Source organism: Eriocheir sinensis, unplaced genomic scaffold, assembly GCF_024679095.1.
Source record: "Eriocheir sinensis breed Jianghai 21 unplaced genomic scaffold, ASM2467909v1 Scaffold680, whole genome shotgun sequence".
Classification (NCBI taxonomy): Eukaryota; Metazoa; Arthropoda; class Malacostraca; order Decapoda; family Varunidae; genus Eriocheir; species Eriocheir sinensis.
Window position 1 is genome coordinate 203,013 of NW_026112032.1, and position 25,364 is coordinate 228,376.

Here is a 25,364-nt window from a genome sequence, read left to right on the forward strand (position 1 = left end):
TGGTGTACAGACTTATTTATAACATGTTCATGAAAAGTGAAATATTTTCAATGCTTTCCTCTTCACCCCATTCTTCAATATATATTGTCTTTCAGCAAAGGAAGCAGCTCCAGGGTAAAAATAAATTCAAACAAAAAACCCTGCTATTCGCTGCCCCTGCAAAAAGATAGAGTGTCATAGAATGGTCAATTATGGAAGGAGAGCCGTTGCGATACTCTCCTCTTGAAAGAGCTCAAGCCATAGGAAGGAGGAAATACAGATAAAGGAAGGCTGTTCCAGAGTTTACCAGTAGAAAGAATGAAAGATTGAGGATACTGGTTAACTCTTGCATAAGTGATATGGATACAAAAGGATGAGCTGCAGTAGAAAGTCGGATGCATCAGGGCGGCAGGAGGAGGGGAGGCATGCAGTTAGTAAATTCAGAAGAGCAGTGAGCATGAAAGTAGCGATAAAAGATAGAAAGTGAAGCAATATCGGGGTGGAGTTTGAGGGGAGGAAGCTTGCGAGAAAGGGGCGTAGTCACTTCTCCTACAAACCTACAATAATTGTAGTACTGCCACATATCCGACACATAGGTAGTCATATTTCCTACACAAAAACAAGTCTCCAGCTTATTTCCTACACAAAAAATGAGTTACCTACAGGGCACATCTCCTAAAATTTTTGCATTTTTCGAGTAGTGACATATTTCCTACAGAGATACAGCATATCTCCTACACACAATAATCTGTTCTGTCACATTTCCTACACTGTGTAGGCGCACCCCCCTAGTGGGGCGCCTCGGTACTCAATACACTCCTGACGACCTTGACCAGTCAACAAGTACTTAGCTTGTTATACGTCCGTTCTGCGCAGTATCGTTCACATTCAGACATGAGTCGAGTTTAGTCTCGAACCAGCAGTATTTGTTTCTACAAGTACTTAGCTTGTTATACGTCCGTTCTGCGCAGTATCGTTCACATTCAGACATGAGTCGAGTTTAGTCTCGACCCAGCAGTATTTGTTTCTCCATTCGACGGGACAGACGGCATATTTTGTAGTCCACAGATCCTGGACCAAGCATGGCTAGTATTGAGGGGAATATCCGCTTCAGTGCAGTGGTTTACACAGACAACTCTGGATTCCGGTACCTCCGAAATGTGGCAAGAAACAACAAACTGTACCTGCGTTGCATTCAGCACCCCAGTTGTGGAGGAAGAGCCGTATTGTCGGAGGTAAAGACAGTTGTAAAATGTGGTGGTGTGAGGTGTTGTTCTGTGACCACAACAGCGAGTTTAATGCCCTTTCCATTATTTACAGACAACCGGTGTCATCAGAGCAACGCAAGGCCACAACCATGAGGCATCCGACTTTGCTGCAACAGATCTGAAGAACACTCTTAAGAGGGAAGGCTGTTGAGGAAGTGGGCTCTACCAGCAACTCTGAGATTTTCAGGCGGGTAACAAGACATCACCAACATGGAGCAGATGTGTCTTTCTCATCTGTAGAGCGCAGCATGCCTCGAGCCAAGCGCCGAATTCAACCTAGGCAACCACAAACTGCAGAGGAGTGTGCCAACATTCTAGAAAGCCCAGAGGCCCAGGCCTTTAACGGAAACCTCAGATCTGTCATCACAGATCAGGGAAGTGGTCTTTTTTTTTTTTTTTTTTTTTTTTTTTTTACAGCAAAGGAGACAGCTCAAGGGCACAAAAAAGTAAACATTAATAAAAAAAAGCCCGCTACTCGCTGCTCCTAAAAAGAATCCAAAGAGGTGGCCGAAAGATAGGTCAGTTTCGGGAGGAGAGGTGTCCTGATACCCTCCTCTTGAAAGAGTTCAAGTCGTAGGCAGGAGGAAATACAGATGAAGGAAGATTGTTCCAGAGTTTACCAGCGTGAGGGATGGAAGAGTGAAGATGCTGGTTAACTCTTGCATAAGGGGTTTGGACAGTATAGGGATGAGCATGAGTAGAAAGTCGAGTGCAGCGGGGCCGCGGGAGGGAGGGAGGCATGCAGTTAGCAAGTTCAGAAGAGCAGTCAGCGTGGAAATATCGATAGAAGATAGAAAGAGAGGCAACATTGCGGCGGAATTTAAGAGGTAGAAGACTATCAGTATGAGGAGGAGAGCTGATGAGACGAAGAGCCTTTGCCTCCACTCTGTCCAGAAGAGCTGTGAGTGGAGCCCCCCCACACATGAGATGCATACTCCATACGAGGGCGGACAAGGCCCCTGTATATGGACAGCAACTGTGCAGGGGAGAAGAACTGGCGGAGACGGTGCAGAACGCCCAGCCTCGAGGAAGCTGATTTAGTAAGAGATGAGATATGAAGTTTCCAGTTGAGATTTTGAGTTAAGGATAGACCGAGGATGTTTAGTGTTGAGGAAGGTGATAGCTGGGTGTTGTCAAAGAATAGGGGATAGTTGTTTGGAAGATTGTGTCGAGTGGATAGGTGGAGAAACTGTGTTTTTGAGGCGTTGAAGGACACCAGGTTCTTCTTGCCCCAATCGGAAATAATAGTAAGGTCTGAGGCTAAGCGTTCTGCAGCCTCCAGCCTTGAGTCGTTAAGTTCCTGAAGGGTGGGTCTTCTATTAAAAGAAGTTGAATAATGCAGAGTGGAATCATCGGCGTAGGAATGGATAGGACAGTTCGTTTTGGAAAGAAGATCATCAATGAACAACAGAAAAAGAGTGGGAGATAGGACAGAACCCTGTGGGACACCACTGTTAATAGATTTAGGGAAGAACAGTGACCGTCTACCACGGCAGAAATAGAACGGTCAGAAAGGAAACTGGAGATAAAGGTACAGAGAGAAGGATAGAAACCGTAGGAGGGTAGTTTAGAAAGCAAAGATTTGTGCCAGACCCTATCAAAAGCTTTTGATATGTCCAGCGCAATAGCAAAAGTTTCACCGAAACGGCTAAGAGAGGATGACCAAGAGTCAGTTAAGAAGGCTAGGAGATCACCAGTAGAACGCCCCTTGCGGAACCCATACTGGCGATCAGATAGAAGGTCAGAAGTGGAAAGGTGCTTTTGAATCTTCCGGTTAAGGATTGATTCAAAAGCTTTAGATAGACAAGAAAGTAAAGCAATAGGACGGTAGTTTGAGGGATTGGAGCGGTCACCCTTCTTAGGTACAGGCTGTATGAAGGCATACTTCCAGCAAGAAGGAAAGGTAGATATTGACAGGCAGAGGCGAAAGAGTTTGACCAGGCAGGGTGACAGCACGGAGGCACAGTCTTTAAGGACAATAGGAGGCACTCCATCAGGTCCATAAGCCTTCTGAGGATTGAGGCCAGAGAGGGCATAGAAAACATCATTTTGAAGAATCTTTATAACAGGCATAAAGGAGTCAGAGGGGGGATGAGTAGGAGGAATATGCCCAGAATCGTCCAGAGTGGAGTTTTTAGAAAAAGTTTGAGAGAAGAGTTCAGCCTTAGAGATAGATGAGACGGCAGTGTTGCCGTCAGGACTGAGGAGTGGAGGGAAAGATGAAGAAGTGAAGTTGGAGGAGATGTTTTTGGCTAGATGCCAGAAGTCACGGGAAGAGTTAGAGAAAGCAAGGTTTTGACATTTTCTATTAATGAAAGAATTTTTGGTTTGTCGGAGTCGGAGGCATTGATTTTTTTATTATCTAACCCTAGTACCACTGATGACCACAATTAAGGAATGGAATTTTGATGGTACTTTTTACACTGTGCCTGCACTCTTCTACCAGCTCTTCACATTGCTTGGCTTTTACAGAGGTCATTCATTCCCACTCATCTTCACCTTGATGACCTCAAAGTCTCAAAAGTTGTATGATCTCGCAATGCAAAAAGTGAAGGAACTCATCCCCAACCTGAATCCCGAACAAGCAATGGGTGATTTTGAAAGCAGTTTTGGTTAAGGAATTCGCTGTTGCTGGCCACAGGTTCAGATTGGGGGCTGTCAGTTCCACTTTTCACAAAACCTGTACCGGAAAATTCAGAAACTGGGGCTAACTGAACTTTACAACGACAACAAGCAGTTTAATAAGTGGGTCAAAAAGATAATGACACTAAGTTATGTGCCAGCCAACCTAATGCATGAAGCAGTTGACTCTCTGTTCCAAGAAAATTTTGACGTGAATGATCATTCCCAGACAAAAATTACTGCATTCAAAACCTACATCACAGAGTACTGGATTCGAAAAGTCACTCCACAACGGATATCTGTCTTCAATTTTTCTCGTGGAACTAACAATGATGCAGAGTCATATCACAGAAGATTGAAAGCCATTGTCCGCCAGCACAAGCCAAACATCTACACTTTCCTAACACATCTGAATAGTCTGATAACAGACACAACAAAGGACATTGAACGTGTGGATGCTGGCTTGGACATCACTCGTCCGAAAAAGCAGAAATTTGTCAGAAACATTGAGTGCAGGCTGAACTTGAAAGAACAATTACATAATGGAACATACACATTGACCCAATACATCAATGCTGTCGCTTACACATTTGATAGCTCTGTTTCAGCATTTCAACTTCCTGGAGACAGTGGTGATGAGAGTGGGGATGAGCATCAGGGCCCTGACAACAACGCAGCTGGTACACAAGATGTTCCTCCCGAACTTCGGTGCAGCATCTGCTTAAGGCGAAGGGAAAGGATTGTTCTTCTGCCCTGCCGACACGCTTCCTCCTGTGCAAATTGCATAAATATCCTTGTATCCGCAGCAGATAATAACAACCCTGCAACATGTCCCACTTGTCGTACTGCAATTTAAAAAGTATGTTTTAATGAAAAATAAAAAGTTCCATAAGTTTTAGTGAAAAATAAAAAGTGCTATTTTAATTAATATATAATATTTGTATGTAATAGATAATAACAACCCTGCAACATGTCCCACTCGTCGTACTACAATTCATGATAGGCTTGAAGTTTTCATTTAAAAAGTATGTTTTAGTGAAAAATAAAAAGTTCCATAAGTTTTAGTGAAATTTAAAAAGTGCCATTTTAATTAATATATAATATTTGTATATAATAGATAATAACAACCCTGCAACATGTCCCACTTGTCGTACTGCAATTCATGACAAGCTTGAAGTTTTCATTTAAAAAGTATGTTTTAGTGAAAAATTAAAGGTGCCATTTTAATTAATATATACTATTTGTAGGAGATATGACAGTATAACTGTAGGAGTTATGACGGATGCGCCATACTGCCGCAGCTCCTAGACTTAGGCAGTCATATTTCCTACACAAAAACAAGTGTCAAGCACATTTCCTACACCTACTGTGTGTAGGAGATATGCTGTATCTCTGTAGGAAATGTCACTACTTTAAAAAGGGCTAAATTTGTAGGAGATGTGTCCTGTAGGAAATGTGGCGTAGGAAATGTGGCGCAGCCCCGCGAGAAAGAGCAGGGCAGTTGTCAAGACAAAGAGCCTTTGACTTCACTGTCCAATAGGGACATGAGTGTGAGATGCATATTCCATATGGGGACGGACAAGGCCCTTATAAATAGATAGCAACTGTGAGGGAGAAAAGATCTGGCCAAGACAGTACAGAACACCTAATCTCAAGGATGCTGATTTTGTAAGAAAGGAGCTATGAAGTTTCCAATTCAGATTTTTAGATAGGTAAAGGCCAATAATATTAATTGTGGATGAAAGGGACAGTTGAGTGTTGTTGAAGAATAGGGGATAGTGATTTGGAAGGTTGTGTCAAGTTGATAGGTGAAGAAATTGAGATTTTGAGGCATTAAGGGAAACTAAGTTTATTTTGCCCCAATCGGAAATGATAGTAAGGTCAGAGGTCTTGACATGTCTTGTCGCCGGCGTCGGGTTGACCCGCCGGGCCGACACAGGTCCGCTTTAACTCTAAAGGTTCTGGTGACACCTGCCCATCGAACGCTAATGCGGGACCCAGAAAGACTCCATTTTTTTTTTGTTTAGCGAACTGGACCGTCAGTGGCGTTTTCCACTAAAGCTACGGTCCTACTTCCCTCGCGTACCGTGTTAAGGGTGGACTCTATTGCTAGCGTGTTCACACGACTAGGCCCTTCTAGGCAGATGTCACAACCTACGGTGGCGTTATGGACTGACACGGGGATGTGCATTGCGGTTCGTTGAGGAATTTCATGATTCCCTACGACTATCGCGTTGACATTTTTCCATCCCCTGAAAACATCAGGTGGTGTTGGTGGTTTCTCATGAAGTGAGGTGGTGCCCGCGTCATGCACTGCAGTCTCAATTTCCTATGGCGCCCGGGTTGCTACCTTGGGTCGTTTCTTTAGGGAGGGGGGGGGGGGGGGGCTCGGCCTCCCCAACCCCTTCACGAACTTTACTGCTCGCTATTTCTTCAACTTTAGCACAGAGAAATACTCCTCTGTGGCGTGACTACCAGTGCCGTGGATAAAACAGGACTTGTCAGTGTCACGATTTTTTGAAGCGGCCGGGTTCTTCTGAGAAGCAGACTTGCCTGACATCGGCAATAGTCAACCGTATGACCGTCTCGCTGACAATAAGAACAGTGGCGTTTAGGCTTTTCGGTGGCGGATGCCACCACCGATGAGGACGCGCTACTATTAGCAGCTTTCTGTTCTACAAACGGCTACAGCGGGAACTGGCGCTCCGTCTTTCTCCTCAGTTTTGGTCTTTAACAAAAGGACGAAATCTTGCAACTTATCAGTGGGGCCGTAGGCTAGGGAGAAATAACTTTTTCGAAACTGGCCCTTGATGACAGCCATGTACGTGAAAAATTACAGAAATTTGATCACATTAGATAGAGATATATTCTCTCCCTCTGTGTAAAGGGAAGACAACTATTAACTCCTCAACTCCAACATAGCCCCGGAACACCTCACTCGACCTACACTCATCCCGAGCGAGGCTTCACACTACCCGCAGCGGAACGCCTCGAACGCCCTGCCCGAGCTCCACCGGCGCGAGTGGGGGCCCTGACGTCAGCAGCCGAAGCAACCTCGGACGTTGGTGCGCTGAGGACGGGAGACGACTCCAGGACTCGGTCGAGCCAGCTCGCTAGGCACTGGCTCCCCTTCACCACCTAACGAGTCCTCCACCTGACGAGGCTGCTGCCGCGTTACGCCCGGCCCGGCACTGCCCTCCATCACTCAGCCGTAGCACCGCCGCGGTCTACCCGGGGAAGACACTGTTGGCCCCGAGACCGAATACCCGGGCCGCCCTTGCTGGCCTTACCACGCCGGCCTGCCTACCTGTCTTCCGTGGGCTGTATGAGCGGCCTCACCACGCCGGCCGTCCTACCTGTCTCCCGTAGGCTGTGTGAGCGGCCTTACCACACCGGCCGTCCTACCTGTCTCCCGTGGGCTGTGTGAGCGGCCTAACCACACCGGCCGTCCTACCTGTCTCCCGTGGGCTGTGCGAGCTGAAGTGCATATTAAAGACGGAGTTAACATCTTGCGTATCGCTTCTCCTGACTACACTGTGAAAAGGGGGGGGAGCAAAACACCTGGCTCAGAAGGAAAACTGTTAGCCCGGAACAGCCTTGGGCCCTTGCAGTTTCGTTTCCTTCACAAGTGGCGACCTCGCCAGGATTCCCCCTCCCCTCATCGCTGGTCAGGAGACCATCGCTACCAGCCAGTCACCACCGACGGTCAGGATTAACCTACCGGCACTTGCTGTTCAGGGCGAAAGTGAGTGTTTGGCGATTGGATTGTGCTGAGGTCCATTCCACCGCCCAGGCCAGGTGCGTCTTAAGAGACTCTGGTCCGGATCTCACGGAAGTCAGGTGCGAGTTCATCTCCTCTGATATAGTGTCTCCCGTTCCCGGATACGTGCTGTGTTCGTGGTGTTTCACACGGGGATACGGTTATGGGTATTTTCATGTGCGTTTGTGCACAGTGTTACTTTCACCCCACTCGTGCCACTTGTGGGCGTCAGGCCGTGTGCGCCTCTTTAGTGTCAATTGGAAGTTAAGTCTTCCGCGGTTTTTTGTCGTCTATTTGCTTTGGGTCTGGTTTCTTCATCGCCTAGGTGTTTGTTAGATTCAGTGTTAGGATTTTGTATTTGACCAGTGGTTTGGTCTCTTCATCGCTTAGGGTTTTGTTAGATTCAGTGTTCGGATTTTGTATTTAATCTGTGTATCTTTCTATTTTGTTTCCCATTCGGCATGTCTTCCATCCAGGAACTAGTTAAGCTCGGTCGCGAGCTTGGGTACGACGGCGACGAGTTGAAATCCTTTGTGTCCGATGAGCAGGCACGCCTCCGGGACGAACGCGAGTTGGAGAGACGAAACAGAAAAGAAAAGGAGGAACGGGAACGCGAGGAACGTGAACGTGAACGGGAACGCGAGGAACGTGAACGGGAACGGGAACGCGAGGACCGTGAACGGGAGAGAGAGCATGCTCTCGCCCTCGAACTGCTGAAGCTCCAAGTTGCTGGCGGTTCGGCGGCCTTAGGCGTCCCTAGTGTCGACTTTGCTGCTCGTCCCAAGTTACCATCTTATCGCGAAGGTGAGGACATTGCCTCTTATTTTACCCGGTTTGAGCGAGTTGCTACCCTCCTCAACATTGCTAAGAGCAGTTATGCAGTCCACTTGGGAAGCCTACTCACAGGTAAGCTGGCTGAATTCTATACCACCTTGTCGGAAGAGGTCACAGGCGACTACAGTCAGCTAAAAGAAGACATTCTGAAGCACTCCCATAGGACGAGTGATCACTACCGCACCGCCTTCCGCTCAGCCAAGATCAACGTTGGTGACACGTTCCAGCAATTCTCCACCCATTTGACTCGCCTTTTCGACCACTGGCTCAGCGCGAGCGAGGTAGATCACTCTTTTGCTTCGCTGAAGTCCTTCATGATCCTCGATCAATTTCTAGCCTCTGTTTCCACAGAACTGCGGTTGTTCCTGAAAGAAAACAACGTTCAGACCTTAGAGGAGGCAGTAAAACGAGCCGATGTTTGGGCTTCAGCACACCACTCTAACCCACGCAACCCTGCGTCGGAACGCGGCAAACGACCATCCCTCACCAAAGCCGCCTCACTAAAGGATTCGCCACCTACGCCACGAAAGACACCCTCGGTGGTTCGTTGCCATAACTGCGGTCAGAGTGGCCACATTAGACCTAACTGCCCTCAGAATCCTTATCTTTTTAAACAGAAGTCCAAGCCAGAACCAACAAAGGAGTCTCCCAAAATTGGCTTCTGCCGTTCCGGATCACCGTCTCGTCAGTATTACACCTCGGGCACCATCAACGGCTCTAGGGTATCCACCATTGTTCGCGATACGGGTTGTTCAAGTGTCCTAGTATCCGAGGAGGCATTGCCGGACGCGGATATTTCCAACGGTAAAAAGGTTCGCTGCAGCGACTACTTGGGTCGTGCCGACTACTTCCCTGTGGTAAGATGCTACCTCCGGTGCCCCTATTTTGACGGTTGGGTTGATGCCATCAGGGCCCCACTTAAGTTTTGCACAGTGCTGGTAGGTAACATTGAGGGAGTACGTGCACCTGACGACCCAGACGTGACAAAGGCATGTGACGAACCTACACCCTTTCCGGTTCCTTCAGACCAGGCTCCCGGGAAAAGTATTCAAGCTGTCCAGACCCGGGCCGCCACCGCTCGTAAGATTCACCCCCTTGTACTTCCTCATCTGGAGCCCCTGGCTATTACTCCTCAGGACTTCTCTAAATTGCAGAGTTCGTGCCCTACTCTAGCGCCACATCGTAACAAGGCCACTACGGGAGAAGAAGAAGTCACTCGCACCGGCTCCACCTTCGGCTACGAGTTCTCGGACGAACTGCTCTACAGGGTTTGTCGGTCTTCACATCACAGTAACAAGCTGGGGAAGAAGTATCTAGTAGTCCCTGCGGAGTGCCGACGGTCAGTGTTGACAGTCGCCCATGAGAGTCCCCTGGCAGGACATCTCTCCCATCGGAAGACTGGCATGAAGATTGGAGAGCACTTTTACTGGCCATGTATGTGGTCTGATATACGAACCTTCTGTAGGTCTTGTGACAAGTGCCAGCGTATGTCTGTTAAGGGACGCCTTAGGCCGGTCCCTCTTAAACAGCTTCCCATAATTACTGAACCGTTTGCTAGAGTAGCAGTTGATATTGTTGGCCCATTGTCTCCTCCCACATCAGAAGGACACCGTTACATCCTTACCTTGATTGATTTTTCTACCGGTTTCCCCGAGGCTGTTCCCCTTATGGACATCACTTCCATCTCTACCGCCGAAGCCTTGTTGACCATATTTTCCAGAGTGGGTATTCCCCGTGAGATCCTGTCTGATCGGGGCACACAGTTCACGTCTCAAATGATGGCCGAACTGCACAGGCTTCTTGGAGTGAAGCCGCTCTTCACTACCCCTTACCATCCGAGTGGGAATGGAAGAATAGAACGTTTCCACTCTACCCTGAAGTCCTCCCTCCGGAAGCTGTGTTCTGACAAGCCTCGAGAGTGGCATCGCTATCTACCGGCCGTATTGTTTGCTTTGCGGGAGATGCCTAGTGACAGAATAGGATTCTCTGCCTTTGAACTCTTGTATGGAAGGGCTGTAAGGGGGCCAGTTTCAGTTCTACGGGATCTATGGGAAGACGGTAAGCTTTCAGAGGATGAAAGGTCTTGCTTCCAGTATGTCATCGAGTTGAAGGACAAGCTGGCCGACTGTTCCAAGATCGCTGCCCAAAATTCCACCATTAGTGCCACCCGATACAAGACCTACTTCGATTTGAACTCGCAAGATCGTCAGTTCAAGCCTGGTGATGAAGTTCTCGTCCTTCTCCCTGACACTTCCAGTAAGCTATTAATGGCTTAGAGTGGCCCCTACAAGGTTCTAGAGCGTAAAAACAGGGTGAATTATCTGATCGATGAGAAGGGTAAAGAAAAGTTATATCACGCTAACCTCTTGAAGCTGTATCACAGACGCGCCCACATAAACCAAGCTACTATCCTAGATGAGCCTTCCATCCCTAGTGACGGACAAGATATCTGTGAAATAGCCTTCTCTCTGTTCCAGGGTGACTGTCTTGACCCGGCCGAGGACTTTCCGATAACCCCGGATGGCCGTGCAGACCGCGACGTCTCTGATCCCCTGCCTGCAGTAGGAGAACAACTCACTCCTGATCAGCAGAACGATCTCCTCTACCTCACGGACAAATTTAGCGATGTCTTATCAGAAAATCCAGGCTGTATCTCCACTATCGAGCACGACGTCAACCTTTGCTCCTCCGAGCGAATCAAGCCTAAACTCTATCCCATTCCTTTACATATCAGGCCTTTCTTCCAACAGGAAGTGGAACTACTTCTTAGTCAGGGAATCATCAAACCCTCAAGGTCACCTCATTGTTCCCCGGTCGTTATGGTAAAGAAGACTTCTGGCAGCTACCGCCTTGCCGTGGACTACAGGGTATTGAATTCCATGACTATATTTGACGCGGAGCCAATCAACACCATCACGGAGGACCTTCACAAGTTTTACGGTAGTAAGTACTTCTCTGAACTAGACTTAACTAAAGCCTATTACCAGGTACCTCTGACGGACCGAGCCATGGCACTGACGGTCTTCCCTACACACTTGGGACTAATGGAGTTCTGTCGCCTCCCTTTTGGACTCGTCACAGCATGTGCAACCTACATTAGGCTCATGCGAATCGTCCTCGCCGGTCTGGAGGGAGTCACCTTCTACTTCGACAACATCTTCATATCAGGTTCAACTTGGGAAACACACCTGGACGCCCTCCACGCTGTCCTCCTCCGTCTCAGACAACATGGACTGACGGCCTGACCTTCAAAATGCCGATTCGGGTTTACATCCATCCAATATCTAGGCTTCATTGTGGACGGTAACACACTACGGCCTCAGGAAAGTAAAGTATCTGCCATATCTTCAGTCACACCTCCTACAACTAAAAAGTTGCTTCGCTCCTTTCTAGGCATGATCTCCTTTTACCGAGTCTTCATACCTCAGGCATCCTCCTACACCAGTGGACTCTCCGACCTCCTGCGGAAAGAGAACCCCGAACCACTGGTATGGTCAGATGAGCTGCGGACCTGTTTCGAACAACTCAAGTCAGCACTGCACTCTCAGCCAGTCCTCAAGTTGCCTGACCCGTCACGTCCCTTCGTTTTACGGACCGATGCATCAAATCAAGGTTTGGGGGCTGTGTTGTTGCAGTACGTTCAGGATTACCCGCACCCAGTAGCTTACGCTAGCAGGAAGCTCCTAGACAGAGAACGCAGGTACGCTACAATTGAAAAGGAATGCTTAGCAGTCATCTTTGGGGTTAAGCATTTTGACTAATATCTGCGGGGCAAGGAGTTTGTGCTTGAAGTCGACCATAAACCTCTCGTCTACTTGACCCACTTCGAGGAGAATAATGATCGTATCCTTAGATGGGCACTTTGTCTTCAAGGGTATCGATTCAGGGTTGTACACATTCCTGGGAAGGATAATATTGGAGCAGATTTCTTAAGCAGATGTTAGTTATTGTGGGATGCTACATAAATCAATGGGTTTCTTTTACTGTTGAATCTCTTGGTTTGGTTCTATGGTTTCTCTTGTGTCGGTTTGGTTTAGGTATTATTCATTCATATGAGCTAGGCTATATTTGTCTTCCGATTTCTAGCTCGATACTCTGTATCGAGTCTTGTCGGCGGAGATGTGTAAAGGGAAGACAACTATTAACTCCTCAACTCCAACATAGCCCCGGAACACCTCACTCGACCTACACTCATCCCGAGCGAGGCTTCACACTACCCGCAGCGGAACGCCTCGAACGCCCTGCCCGAGCTCCACCGGCGCGAGTGGGGGCCCTGACGTCAGCAGCCGAAGCAACCTCGGACGTTGGTGCGCTGAGGACGAGAGACGACTCCAGGACTCGGTCGAGCCAGCTCGCTAGGCACTGGCTCCCCTTCACCACCTAACGAGTCCTCCACCTGACGAGGCTGCTGCCGCGTTACGCCCGGCCCTGTACTGCCCTCCATCACTCAGCCGTAGCACCGCCGCGGTCTACCCGGGGAAGACACTGTTGGCCCCGAGACCGAATACCCGGGCCGCCCTTGCTGGCCTTACCACGCCGGCCTGCCTACCTGTCTTCCGTGGGCTGTATGAGCGGCCTCACCACGCCGGCCGTCCTACCTGTCTCCCGTAGGCTGTGTGAGCGGCCTTACCACACCGGCCGTCCTACCTGTCTCCCGTGGGCTGTGTGAGCGGCCTAACCACACCGGCCGTCCTACCTGTCTCCCGTGGGCTGTGCGAGCTGAAGTGCATATTAAAGACGGAGTTAACATCTTGCGTATCGCTTCTCCTGACTACACTGTGAAAAGGGGGGGGAGCAAAACACCTGGCTCAGATGGAAAACTGTTAGCCCGGAACAGCCTTGGGCCCTTGCAGTCTCGTTTCCTTCACACTCTGCCCAGCCACCAGCTCTCAAATATGAGCCCAAATCAGTAGACAACCGATAGGCGTCCACTTGCCCAGCAAAAAGACCTTTACTCTCCACAGATGAACTCAAGTTGGTCACAGCTACATGTATGCCCTTGACGAGGCTGTGTTTAACATTATCCCCGAACGACTCCAGAAAATGTGACCGAAACTGGTCATAATCTTTGGTTTGTTGCGGTTCCATGAACGCGCTGGTGTACAAAAGAGCTGAAGCTTCTGTTCCCGGCTTTAATCTGGACCTAATGAAGGAGATTTTACCTCCCGGTTCTGACACAAATGAATTATTCATAACATCCTCGTATTGAAGGATGAAGTCTCTCGCACTGTAATCCGGTTCATTACCTGCGAAAGCTCTGACTGATGCCGTAGTCGGCAGAAGTTTAATGGTATTAGTAGCCATTGTGGATTGTTGGTTAGTTAAGGTATTATCTTTTTTATCATGGGGGTGGGAAGGAGGAGGAGGAGGAGGAGGAACTCTCTCATCCTCGTCGGTCTCTTCCGAATCCTTTACCAACTTCTGATATACCTCGGCCAAAGCTTCTAACTCCGGGTTTGGTTTCCCTGCCATTTAAATAGAGGCATTAGTAAAATAAGGCTTCATGAGGAGGAATATGGTAAAAGGAAAAGTATTACCGCTAAACTGTACTAAAGGTAATGATCATTCACCGCTAAGTGTGTGCTCACTCGCCCCAGATACTTCCAAAACGCATTAAAAAGAGGGAAAAGAATTATGAGTTAATACTTAGCATGATGAAACTACCTTCTCCACTGTGCAACAAAACACACACAAGAAAGGTGAAAATAAAATGAATGACTATACTTAAAATGCATAGCAATGTTCACAATTCAGGAAAAAAATATTAAACATCCACCTAAACTTGAATAAAATTCAACAGCCTAAGGGAAACTAATTACGGCTCCACACGGAGACACACACACAGCACGTATAAATCACCTGAAATGGCTAAACAAGTGGTGTTAATTAAAATCGTATTAGTGTTGTGTCAGCTACATGCATGTGGATACCATTGAAAATGTTAGGACGGCACCCTTGGCACTCCTCCGTCCTCAGCTGGCTTGCCCACGTCTTTGGCTGGCTTGCCCGCGTCCTTGGCTGGCTTGCCCGCATCCTTGGCTGGTTCGCCCGCGTCATTGGATGGCTTGCCCGCGTCCTTGGCTGGCTCGCTCGCGTCCTTGGATGGCTTGCCCGCGTCCTTGGCTTTCGGCCCTTGGGGCCTAGCAGCGGCAAGAAAGGCGGCCGTCGGCGGGCGGTGCCCGGCAGCGGTGAGGAAGGCGGCCGTTGTCGTCGCCTGGTAGCGGGGATGAATGGGTGAGGGAGCAACCACGCCCCTCCAAAGGTCGCCGCTAAAAGTCCGCCCTGGTCTGGCGAAGGTAAGCGCCTACCCACGACAGGCTGTGGCGTAGGCAGACAAGTGGGCGTCTCGGAATTGGTAACGAGACTCCTGACAGCGGCGCGGTGTGGAGTCACATGGGGCGCCCTGCCCCGCGTGACTCCACACCGCGCCGCTGCTGCTCTCGGGTGCGGGTGTGTGCTGACTCGACTCACCGGGGCAGAAAAGGTCGCGGGTGTCTTGATACACTTTCTTGAAAGAGAAAGAGAGAAAGAGAGAAGAAAAAGAGTCATAGGCAAGGCGGCGTGCGCCAGCAGCCAGCCAGCAGAGTGGCATGTTGCCAGATGGTGAAATTCGGCACCAGATTAGCAAATCTGATGAACTTTCAGAGCTCATGGTGAACAATAAATAAAGTTTGGAACCAGACAAAACCTGGTGAACTCTGGTGAAATTTCAGAGCTGCTGGTGAATAATAAATAAAATATAGTGAAATTTCACGTTTCCTGAGGGAACAGTGAAAATATGGAACTGGGAAGTGAATGAGAGTTTGAAAGTGGCACTTGCTGCTAGAGTGATCTTGATCTTGAGCTGCGCTACTGCTGCTCTCTGGTGGGAAAACAGTTAAGTTACAAAATCAAAACAAACAACGGTGGCTGACCGCTGGTGGACTGGTGCCTGGTGGCACTTTCTTCATCTGTGTTATCTAGCAGTGCACCTACAGGTACGCAGCTATACTCATAGGGTTGTGTGTGAATATGAGGCTTGTCATAACTGAACCAAACCTAACCTAAATAACTTTTCTTTAGATTTAAGAGCCATGGAGGGTGATGGGTAAAAGAATTTCCCTGGTTCACCAGTGTGTTATCTGTGGGTTCTGATCTTGCTTTCTGCAAGTTATGCCGCAAGACTTTGCAGACTCATCGAGGAACTTGGGGGAAACATGAACAAGGAGCCCAGCACAGGAAAATTGTCAGTTCAATGTCAGTTTCAAAAACAGTGAATTTTCCCCCAAAATTGAAGCTGTCTCCAGTGTCTAACTATGTGAAAAGGGCAGAAATTGAGTTATCCCTTACGATGTGCTGTCAATGTTCCATCCAAACAATAGATCACCTGGGTGAAGTCATCAAAAAGAATGACAAAGGGTCCACCCTGGGAAACATTCATCTTCACCGAACAAAGTGTACCACTCTCATAAGTTCTGTCTTGTCCCCATTCCTTAAGGCTGAAGTGAACTATGATATTAATGGGACAATATTATCTTATGCTTGAAGAAACTACTGACATTCCAGTGGAAAAACTCCTGGCAATTTGTGTAAGATATTACAGTGAAAAGTCTGAAAAATTCATGACTGCATTTTTAGGACTGTATCCAGTAGTTCAGGCAACTGGAGTGGCCCTTTTCCAGGCAGTTAAAAACAGTCTCTCAGAGTATGGTCTGTCACTTTCTGATTGTATTGGTCTTGCCTGTGATGGAGCTGCTGTAATGGTTGAGGAAAACTACAGTGTCTGGTCGAGGATTAAAGAAGCGTCCCCGAAATGCATACTGAATAAATATGTCTTTCACTCCTTGGCACTCAGTGTCCAAAAATCATTTGAAACCTTGCCTGCAAGCCTTGAATTTTTGCTTGTAGACATTCCTGGATGGTTTTCAAATAGTACACTTCGACGCCACACATATAAGCAGCTGTTTGAAGAAATGAATGATGAACAATATGAAGGAGAATGCAGTGACAAGAACACAGTTAATGTGCCATTTTTAAGCTGTGATACCAAATGGCTGATACAAGGACGCGTCATCAAAAGCCTAATTGAAAACTGGAATGAACTTAAATGCTACTTCAGGTTGGCAATGCAGGAAGGGACACCAGAAGTGAGATACAGAGCAAGAATGATTCACGATATGCTTTCTGATGATATTAATTACCTCTTTCATTTTTCTTTCCCCTCTTGTGTCAGAGTTTGAGAAAGTAAATACATTTTTTTTTCAGTCAACTAATACGGATCCAGAAGCAATGACAAAGGAGCTAGACATTCTTTATAGAGGATTTAAGTCCAGAGTTTTCAACAAGCATGATGATAAGTTATCCATAACCATGCGTGATTTGGGAGCACACTTTATGAATGATAATTTTTCATGTCCTATTTTTTTTTATAGTTTTGCTAATATATATATATATATATATATATATATATATATATATATATATATATATATATATATATATATATATATATATATATATATATATATATATATATATATATATATATATATATATATATATATATATATATATATATATATATATATATATATATATATATATATATATATATATATATATATATATATATATATATATATATATATATATATATATCGTTATTAGACTATGAGTCCATCCATAATAACTATATATATGCTAATTTCTATCGAAAAATAAATATTCACTTAATTCAGTGGAGAGAGAGAGAGAGAGAGAGAGAGAGAGAGAGAGAGAGAGAGAGAGAGAGAGAGAGAGAGAGAGAGAGAGAGAGAGAGAGAGAGAGAGAGAGAGAGAGAGAGAGAGAGAGAGAGAGAGATAATGTCCATATCACCGAGATATCCACTCAGTCTCACGCGTGTGAAGAAGAAATGAGGGACACCATGAGCGACTGGCTAGTATTGAACCCGGTACCGAAAACTGTTACCGGCAGCGTACCGTATAGCTGGTACCTTTAGTACCGATACTGATACCTGCCCACCCCTAGCCACTGCCAGTCTCGCTAGTCGCGTGGCCGGGAGAGGAAGTGCTGGTTGTCTGCCACACACACACACACACACACACACACACACACACACACACCGGTGGGCGAGTGTCCGTCTTCCCTGACTCTCTTCTCGTTTTGGGGGGGCTTGGTTTTCGCTGTTTTCTTCCATTTCGGGGTGATTTGGGTGCAAATTCTTAATATTTTCTCCTTTTTTTTTTCTTTTCCTGTCCATTTTTTTCATGACTTTCCTTCTTTTTATTCCATTCTTTTGTTATTTTTTTTTCAATTTCTTTTCATTTCTTTCCATTTTTGGGTTGACTTCTTTTTTATTTATTTTAATATCTTTCTTTATTTTCCTTTTTTTATGATTTCTTTTCATTGCTTTCCATTTTTTTTTCTTTTTTGTGATTATTTTTCATGGTTTTCTTTTTGTTTCCTTTTTGGGATGATTTCTTTATTTTTTTCCGGGGATTGCTCCCTTTTATTTCTTCTTTTGGTCTTTTGGTGGGCAGATGTATTATTTTTTTCGACTTTTTTCCAAAAAAGTCTTTTTATGCTTTTCCTGTCCGTTTTTTTTTTTTCATTTGTCCTTTTTTCAATTTTTGAGGTTGATTTTTTCCATTTCTTTTCATTTATTTCCTTTTTAATCCCCTTTTTTTCAAGATTTCTTTCATTTCTTTCCTTTTTTTTCCGGGGATTGTTCTCTTTTCTTGCTTTTTTTCCTTTTTTGGCATATTTCTGACTTTTTCTCTACTTTTTGCCCCTAAAAAATACAACATTGCTTCCTGAGGGGGTATCGTCCTCCCTTTAAGTCGACGACCTGGCTGTCTGGTACTCGGTGTCTCGAATGTCTACCGCAGAGCGAAGACTGCAACATGCCATCGACAGGATATCCAGATGGGAGGAGATGCATGGCTTCCGATTTTCACCTTTTAAGTCGGTTATTATGCACTTCTGTCGCCAGAGAGGCCATCATCCAGACCCTGATGTCATCATGTGCGGTTCACGTCTACCTGTCGTGATCCGATTGTCAACAGGCGCATTTAGACCATCCCCCATATCAAGTATTTTAGTTGACGCGGGAGTGCCACCCTTGGACTTACATAAAGACGGACTACTAATTAAGTAATGATACAGACTACAACGCCAACCTAACAACCCTGCATACACAGTTGCCATAGACACCAGTTTAAATATAATATACAGAAACAAACCTCTCCTACGTCGCCCCTTTGGGTTCCGTGTCCGGAATACCATTGGGGACCTCTCACTACCATACTTCCCAATAGCAGTATATCACGTACCCCCCATCACACCGTTGGTATTTCCTAACACACATTTCTGCCGATATTTTAACTTTAACAAGGCAAGCATCTCGACGGCAACTGCTCGACAGCATTTACTGACCCACTCAGCTAGTCACGCCACCACCGTACCAGTATACACGGACGGCACCAAATCCGATGCTTGCGTTGGATATGGAGCTGTCTTTCCAGACTTTTCCCGTTCTGGAACTTTGCCTGCTATTGCCTCAATTTTTTACCGCAGAGCTATCTGCAGTTCTTTTAGCAAATCGCGTCATTTTTTCTCAACTTGTTGATACTTATACAATATACTCTGACTCACAGGCACCCCTGATTGCAATAGAAGAGTTAGGAGCACCCGCCCTATCATTTTAGATATTTTTTTTAGCTGGTTAGTTTTAGCAAAACGGCGTGGGCATCAAGTGACCTTCTGCTGGGTACCTGCCCACGTCTCTGTGCGTGGTAATGAGGAGGACGATGGGGTGGCACGGGCCGCTGCTTCTCGTTCTCCCTCACAGTGCGCTCTTCCACTTCGGGATTTGCATCACACCGTGCGGTCTGCACTCAGGAGTGTGTGGTAGCGCAGGTGAGCGGCTGTAATTGCCACGACAAAGAGGGAGGAAGTCACGACCAAGGCTGTGCGTCCCTAGTCGTATTATCGTATTAAGAATCGTAGGAAGGAGACTGCTCTGATCCACCTTAGAGTGGGTCATACTCGATACACACATGGCTTCCTCGTATCCCGGGGAGTTCAGCCCTACTGAGATGACTGTTTGGTACCCGTGACTGTCCGTGACTTGCTGGTCGAGTGCCCTAGTCTGGGGGACCTGCGAGAGCGGTACCTCCCTCGGTGTCTGGGTTGATATGGGAGCTTATGTCTCTCTCTGGTGCTGGGGGAAAATACACTCTCCCCGGGGCACGACGTGTATGGCTTCCTACAGGAGGCTGGCGTCCTCATCCTCCTGTAGGTTTTATTGACCTTTTATTGTTGTTGTTTTATCGTTTTTCATTTTTAACCTTTTTTTTCCAATTTAATTAATTAAGTCACCCTGTTTTTAATTAAATACTCTATGGTATAGTTTTAAGATATAGTTTATTTAATATTTTATTCGGCGCCACACGCCCTTAAAGTTGCGGCGCCAAGACAAACTTCCTAATAATCATCATCATCGTCAGTGGATGCTATATTTATTTACTTAATTAAAAAGGCATTTGATGTTGTTAACCATAGAATGTTACTTAGGATGTTAGCTAGCAGTGGGGTTGAAAGCTGTTTGCTGGGTTGGCTGAGTAATTACATGGCTGGAAGGGAAATGGAAGTGGTTGTGCATGGTGGTGAGAGTTATCTAGTTGAGGATAGTAGCGATGTCCCACAGGGTTCAGTGATTGGTTCCTAGCTGTTTCTTATCTATATCAATCATGCTATTTTTTATTTAAATTGTAAATTTTGTCTCTTTGCAGATGCCAAGTTATTTCAGTTCCAAATTTCATCTGCAGAGATATATTAACCTATACTTCAATACAAGTAGATTTTGGGGTTTGTCTTTTTCAATTAGCAAAAGTGTTAGAATGAACTTTTGTAGAAGTTTTCAATATGCACCTGTTCTCTTGCAGTACTTAATTGGTGAGCAACCCGTTTTAGATGTTGACAACTACAAAGATCTTGGGGTCAGGATTGATTCTTTTCTCATGTTCATTCTTCATGTGAGAGAGATTGCAGGCAAAGCTAATGGCATAAGGAATAGTATTCTTTGTAGAACTCCAGCTCTTATATATGAATCGGTGGTCTAAATCTACCTCACGGTACATTTGCTGGGTCTAAACATGGTGCATGGAGGAGGAAAACTTTCCAGTTTGTACATTTTACATTACCTTCTGAAGGCTGCCATGTCATTAAAAATAGACATACAACCTTCAAAATCCCGTCAATCATCTCAGTTATAAAATTCTAGTTTATCGTTGCCTCCTCGATATTTTACGGACCTGGAAATTAAATTTCTCCAAAGCTGCCACTTCTAATGCTCCCATACACCAGGTTAAGACTCGTATTTAATCGATTTTTAAAACATTCTTGTCAGAGCAAAAACTAAAAATTAAGGTAGCCGACAACGCAATATAATGAATAACGCAAAATTACATCACATATTGGTGCCCAGTGATTATCGGATGAAAGGGAAAGCCGAAATGTGAAACAAAATGTAGGAACTGTCCGTTACGTGCCAAAAAATAAAAGCATCATTTTTGCACGAGGAAATTGTGTGCATGCTTTAAAATAAAATAAAATAAAAACGAAGTTTGGAGTTTCGGAACTAATGTAGCAACATGATGCAAGTTTAGGACCGATTTACACTTGTCGAGTCTACGTACACCTGGATCAAGGGGGCTAAAAAAATCATGGCAACCTGTAAGACATATAAGTAAATATCAGCCCAGAGAAGCGAAATTAACTGTACTTATACAAAAAAAAAATATATACCTTCTGCTGCTAAAATGGAATAGGTCGAAACAATACAACGAATAACACAAACGATCTAGTTTTTCGGGTTACAATAACTTTTCATAAAAAAAACGGTGTACAATGTTGTAATTTGTATTAATATAAAGTACTAATTGTCATCTTCAACATATCTGAGAATCAGGGTGAAAGTCGAAAAAGAAACACATGTCGCAGTGTCAAAATAACTTCACTCCATTTTTTTTTCTGCAAAATCAATACAAATCAGAAATAAATAGGATACGTCAATGAAATCTTTTTTTAGATGATTCTAAACTTTAGACCACGCAAAAAAAGACACTTTTTTTTCCGTAAAAAGTCGAAAAACTGATTTTAGATAATTAAATCAAAATTAATGTAGATTATTACAGAAGTAATGTAAAATGACGCTGTATGCCGAAGTTATTGAAGTTATATTGACGAAAAAAGGCAGTGTTAATATTTTTAAGAGACAAGATGTTGCCACTATGCAGGGTTCCATTAGTTCCAGCAGGTTATGGCTGTAGCGACATTAGGACCCTTTGCTCCGTCCCGCGACAGACTTATCTTCCAAAAGTGAGACCTTTTCTCACTTGGGACTCACGTGAGATATTTTTGTTTTCTTTTAACATGGGCTCCTATGGCTTAAGTAGCATCGAAAAAGCCTCACCTCCAGTCCGAGAACTAACAAGCTCCGGTGAGATGAGAACACTCTTAGGGGTCGCTGCCTCATGTGAGAAACTCGTGTTACTTAAGGAATCCCCCCCCAAAAAAAAATCGACGAAGACTAACCCGTCTGAGCTACGGTCTAAACCCAGCTCACGTTCCCTTTTTATGGGTGAACAATCCAACGCTTGGTGAATTCTGCTTCACAATGATAGGAAGAGCCGACAGACATCGAAGGATCAAAAAGCGACGTCGCTATGAACGCTTGGCCGCCACAACCCAGTTATCCCTGTAGTAACTTTTCTGACACCTCTTGCTTAAAACTCATAAAGTCAAAAGGATCGATAGGCCCTGCTTTCGCAGTCCGTATTCGTACTGAAAATCAGGATCAAGCCAGCATTTGCCCTTTTGCTCTACGCGAGGTTTCTGTCCACGCTGAGCTGGCCTTAGGGCACCTGCGTTATCGTTTGACAGATGTACCGCCCCAGTCAAACTCCCCACCTGATAATGTCCTCGGAGCGGATCGCGGCGGGCGCGAACGCCCGGTCAGGCTAACGCAAGGCCGAAACCAAGCGCGCCCTCCCTTCCGCCGCTTTAGGCTAGAAACAGGAGGCAATCCCACGTGGGGAAGCTCCGATTCCGTCTCACCGAGTAAGTAAAGAAACGATCAGAGTAGTGGTATCTCATTGTCGGCCGCACGGAGCAAGCCCGTGATGTGACGACCTCCCACTTATGCTACACCTCTGATGTCTCTCTGCAAAATCAGACTAGAGTCAAGCTCAACAGGGTCTTCTTTCCCCGCTGTTAGGCGCAGGCCCGTTCCCCTGCCTGTGGGCTCGCTAGATAGTAGATAGGGACAGTGGGAATCTCGTTAATCCATTCATGCGCGTCACTAATTAGATGACGAGGCATTTGGCTAACATATGACCACCATTATTAATAAAAGGGAGGGGGCCGTAGCTCCCTCCCTTTTCTTAAGGCCTCCCCACGTCATTCCATGCCTCACCGTTTATTTAAACCACTACATACATCATCTTAAATAGTAACGCATACATAATAACAAAACATCACCAACGCTCACACCCCTCCACCACACATACACACCCATGAGGCAGGAGAACACGGGGAAGGTAGGGTGCCATTATTGGCTATGTGCAACATTGTATAGCACTTCCCATCTCTTTCAGATCTTTTCACTTCACATATCCTTTAAGTTCCATATCTTATCCATCTCACTGCTTGTCAATGCTCTGCACAGGGTGCGACCCTTCATGGCACACCCCTTGCCACGGGTGCACCTGCCGTGTTTCTGTGTGCTTGGTAGATCCGGACCCCACCCTCGAGGGCCCCGACCACCACGAGCTTAAGCCCGGCTTTGGTAAGCCCCAGCGTGTTATAGTAGGATATCAATGTATTATTATTATTTAATATCACCACGTATTAGGCATACAATTGTCAATGGAAAAACCCCACGACAGATAGATCACGCCACCTTATAGGAATGTCGTCCGTCAGTGTTTACCGTCTCAGTTTTGTATACTTAGCACTCCAATGGTGCGTGGAGGTCACCTTGACATACGTGACCAATTGTAACAATTATTTTCCAACCTGTAACTCGCCACTCCTTCACGAGAGTCCGACTGACACACAACGACAGTCGCTCTCGCTCCGTCGCTTCTTGTACATAAAGGCTACGAATATAATTCGCCTTAAGGAAGCTGAAGTCTTAATCAACACCCTTTAAACGCCCCCCGACAAGCCCGTTACATTTGGTTGGCAGCGGTCACCCCGCGCCTGTGCCTTCGCTACCTCGTTCTCCTCCAAGCCACGAGAACTCACCAACAAACTCCGGGGACAGGCGTACAAGGGAAGAAGGAGTCAACGCACCAGCCGTCCGCGGCAACGCACCTGCCGTCCGCGGCAACGCACCAGTCGTCCGCGGCATCTCACAAGGCGCCCACCTACGTGCAACTCACAAGGCGCCAGCTACAAGCATCTCACACGGCGCCCACCTACGTGCAACTCACAAGGCGCCAGCTACAAGCATCTCACAAGGCGCCCACCTACGTGCAACTCACAAGGCGCCAGCTACAAGCATCTCACACGGCGCCCACCTACGTGCGACTCACAAGGCGCCAGCTACAAGCATCTCACAAGTCGCCACCTACGTGCGACTCACAAGGCGCCAGCTACAAGCATCTCACAAGTCGCCACCTACGTGCAACTCACAAGGCGCCAGCTACAAGCATCTCACAAGTCGCCACCTACGTGCAACTCACAAGTCGCCACCTACGTGCAACTCACCAGGCGCCGGCTACAAGCAACTCTACAGGCGTCCAGCCTCCAAGCCTCGAGCACACCAGCAGCAACTCTACAGGCGTCCAGCCTACAAGCCTACAGGCTACGGGCAACTCTACAGGCGTCCAGTCTACAAGCCTCGAGCACACCAGCTACAAGCAACTCTACAGGCGTCCAGCCTACAAGCCTCGAGCACACCAGCTACAAGCAACTCTATAGGCGTCAAGCCTACAAGCCCCGAGCACACCCTCCGGCCTACGCAGCCGAACGCGAGGGCCACAATCTACAAGCCGCTCCCCCGCTTCAAGCCAGCACTGCTACGAACACTGCAAGCCACTCCACGATACGGCGGAAGTATTCACACCAGCAAGGAGGAGGCACGCCCCGCTGACCTTGGGACACCCCGCATGCCCCTCGCTCCACAGCTGGCGGCACCACCGCCGCTGCCGGGAGCATCGGCCCAAACCTCTTCCGGCAAACAGTCGGCAAGGGTACCCGCGGTCATCTCCCGGTGACTGCAAGCTGTTCCCACTATCGTTTCTTGCAAGGCGTCTTCTCAAGAGGTTACACACCCAAGTCGTCTTATCTGCCACCGCCGCCCATCTCTTACTATAACAAGGACGACGCGGCCATCATTCGTCTGGCGGCAGTGTACCGTCTCCCAGCCGCCGCAACCGCGGCCGCTCAAATTGCTGGGTCAGCAGTTTTTCATCCGCCATTGCGAGTCCTCCGATGTCAGCCCATCCCTCACCTCTCACCGCCGCTGTGGCCGCGGCCGAGGTTTCCTGACGCGCCTGCAACGACTGCACGTAACCCAAGGCATCACAAGCCGTCGCCCTCTCCACTACATCAGCTGATTAATCTTGGTATTTGTGGATATTCCCATCTTGTCCAAATTTGCCGACTCGGCTCATTTTCATTATTATCCGTGCAGAGGCACGATTTTTTTTATTTCTGTGTTCCTAACACTGTTATTCAGTCATAATTGTGAGAGTAACGTTCATTCCCATACGATATTGATTCTTTCTTATAGTTTGCTAGCGAGTCTATTGAGTATAGTGTGAGTTCCCTTATCAAAGTTAATCTTCATCAGTGTGCCCTGCCTCCGTTTTATTTTCACCGCTCGAGAGAAAACGTGAGCTTCAATGGTATA

General features: G+C 46.7%; 1 protein-coding gene across 1 annotated transcript; it reads left to right on the forward strand.

Annotated features, from left to right (window-relative positions):
• Positions 1 to 7,332: 7,332 nt before the first annotated feature.
• LOC126993819 (uncharacterized) lies at positions 7,333 to 10,739 on the forward strand. The gene is made up of 3 exons (XM_050852962.1): positions 7,333 to 7,954; positions 8,020 to 9,731; positions 10,557 to 10,739. Exons 2-3 carry the CDS (start codon positions 8,091 to 8,093, stop codon positions 10,737 to 10,739), a joined length of 1,824 nt encoding a protein of 607 aa, XP_050708919.1. The 5' UTR covers positions 7,333 to 7,954; positions 8,020 to 8,090.
• The last annotated feature ends 14,625 nt before the right edge of the window (positions 10,740 to 25,364 follow it).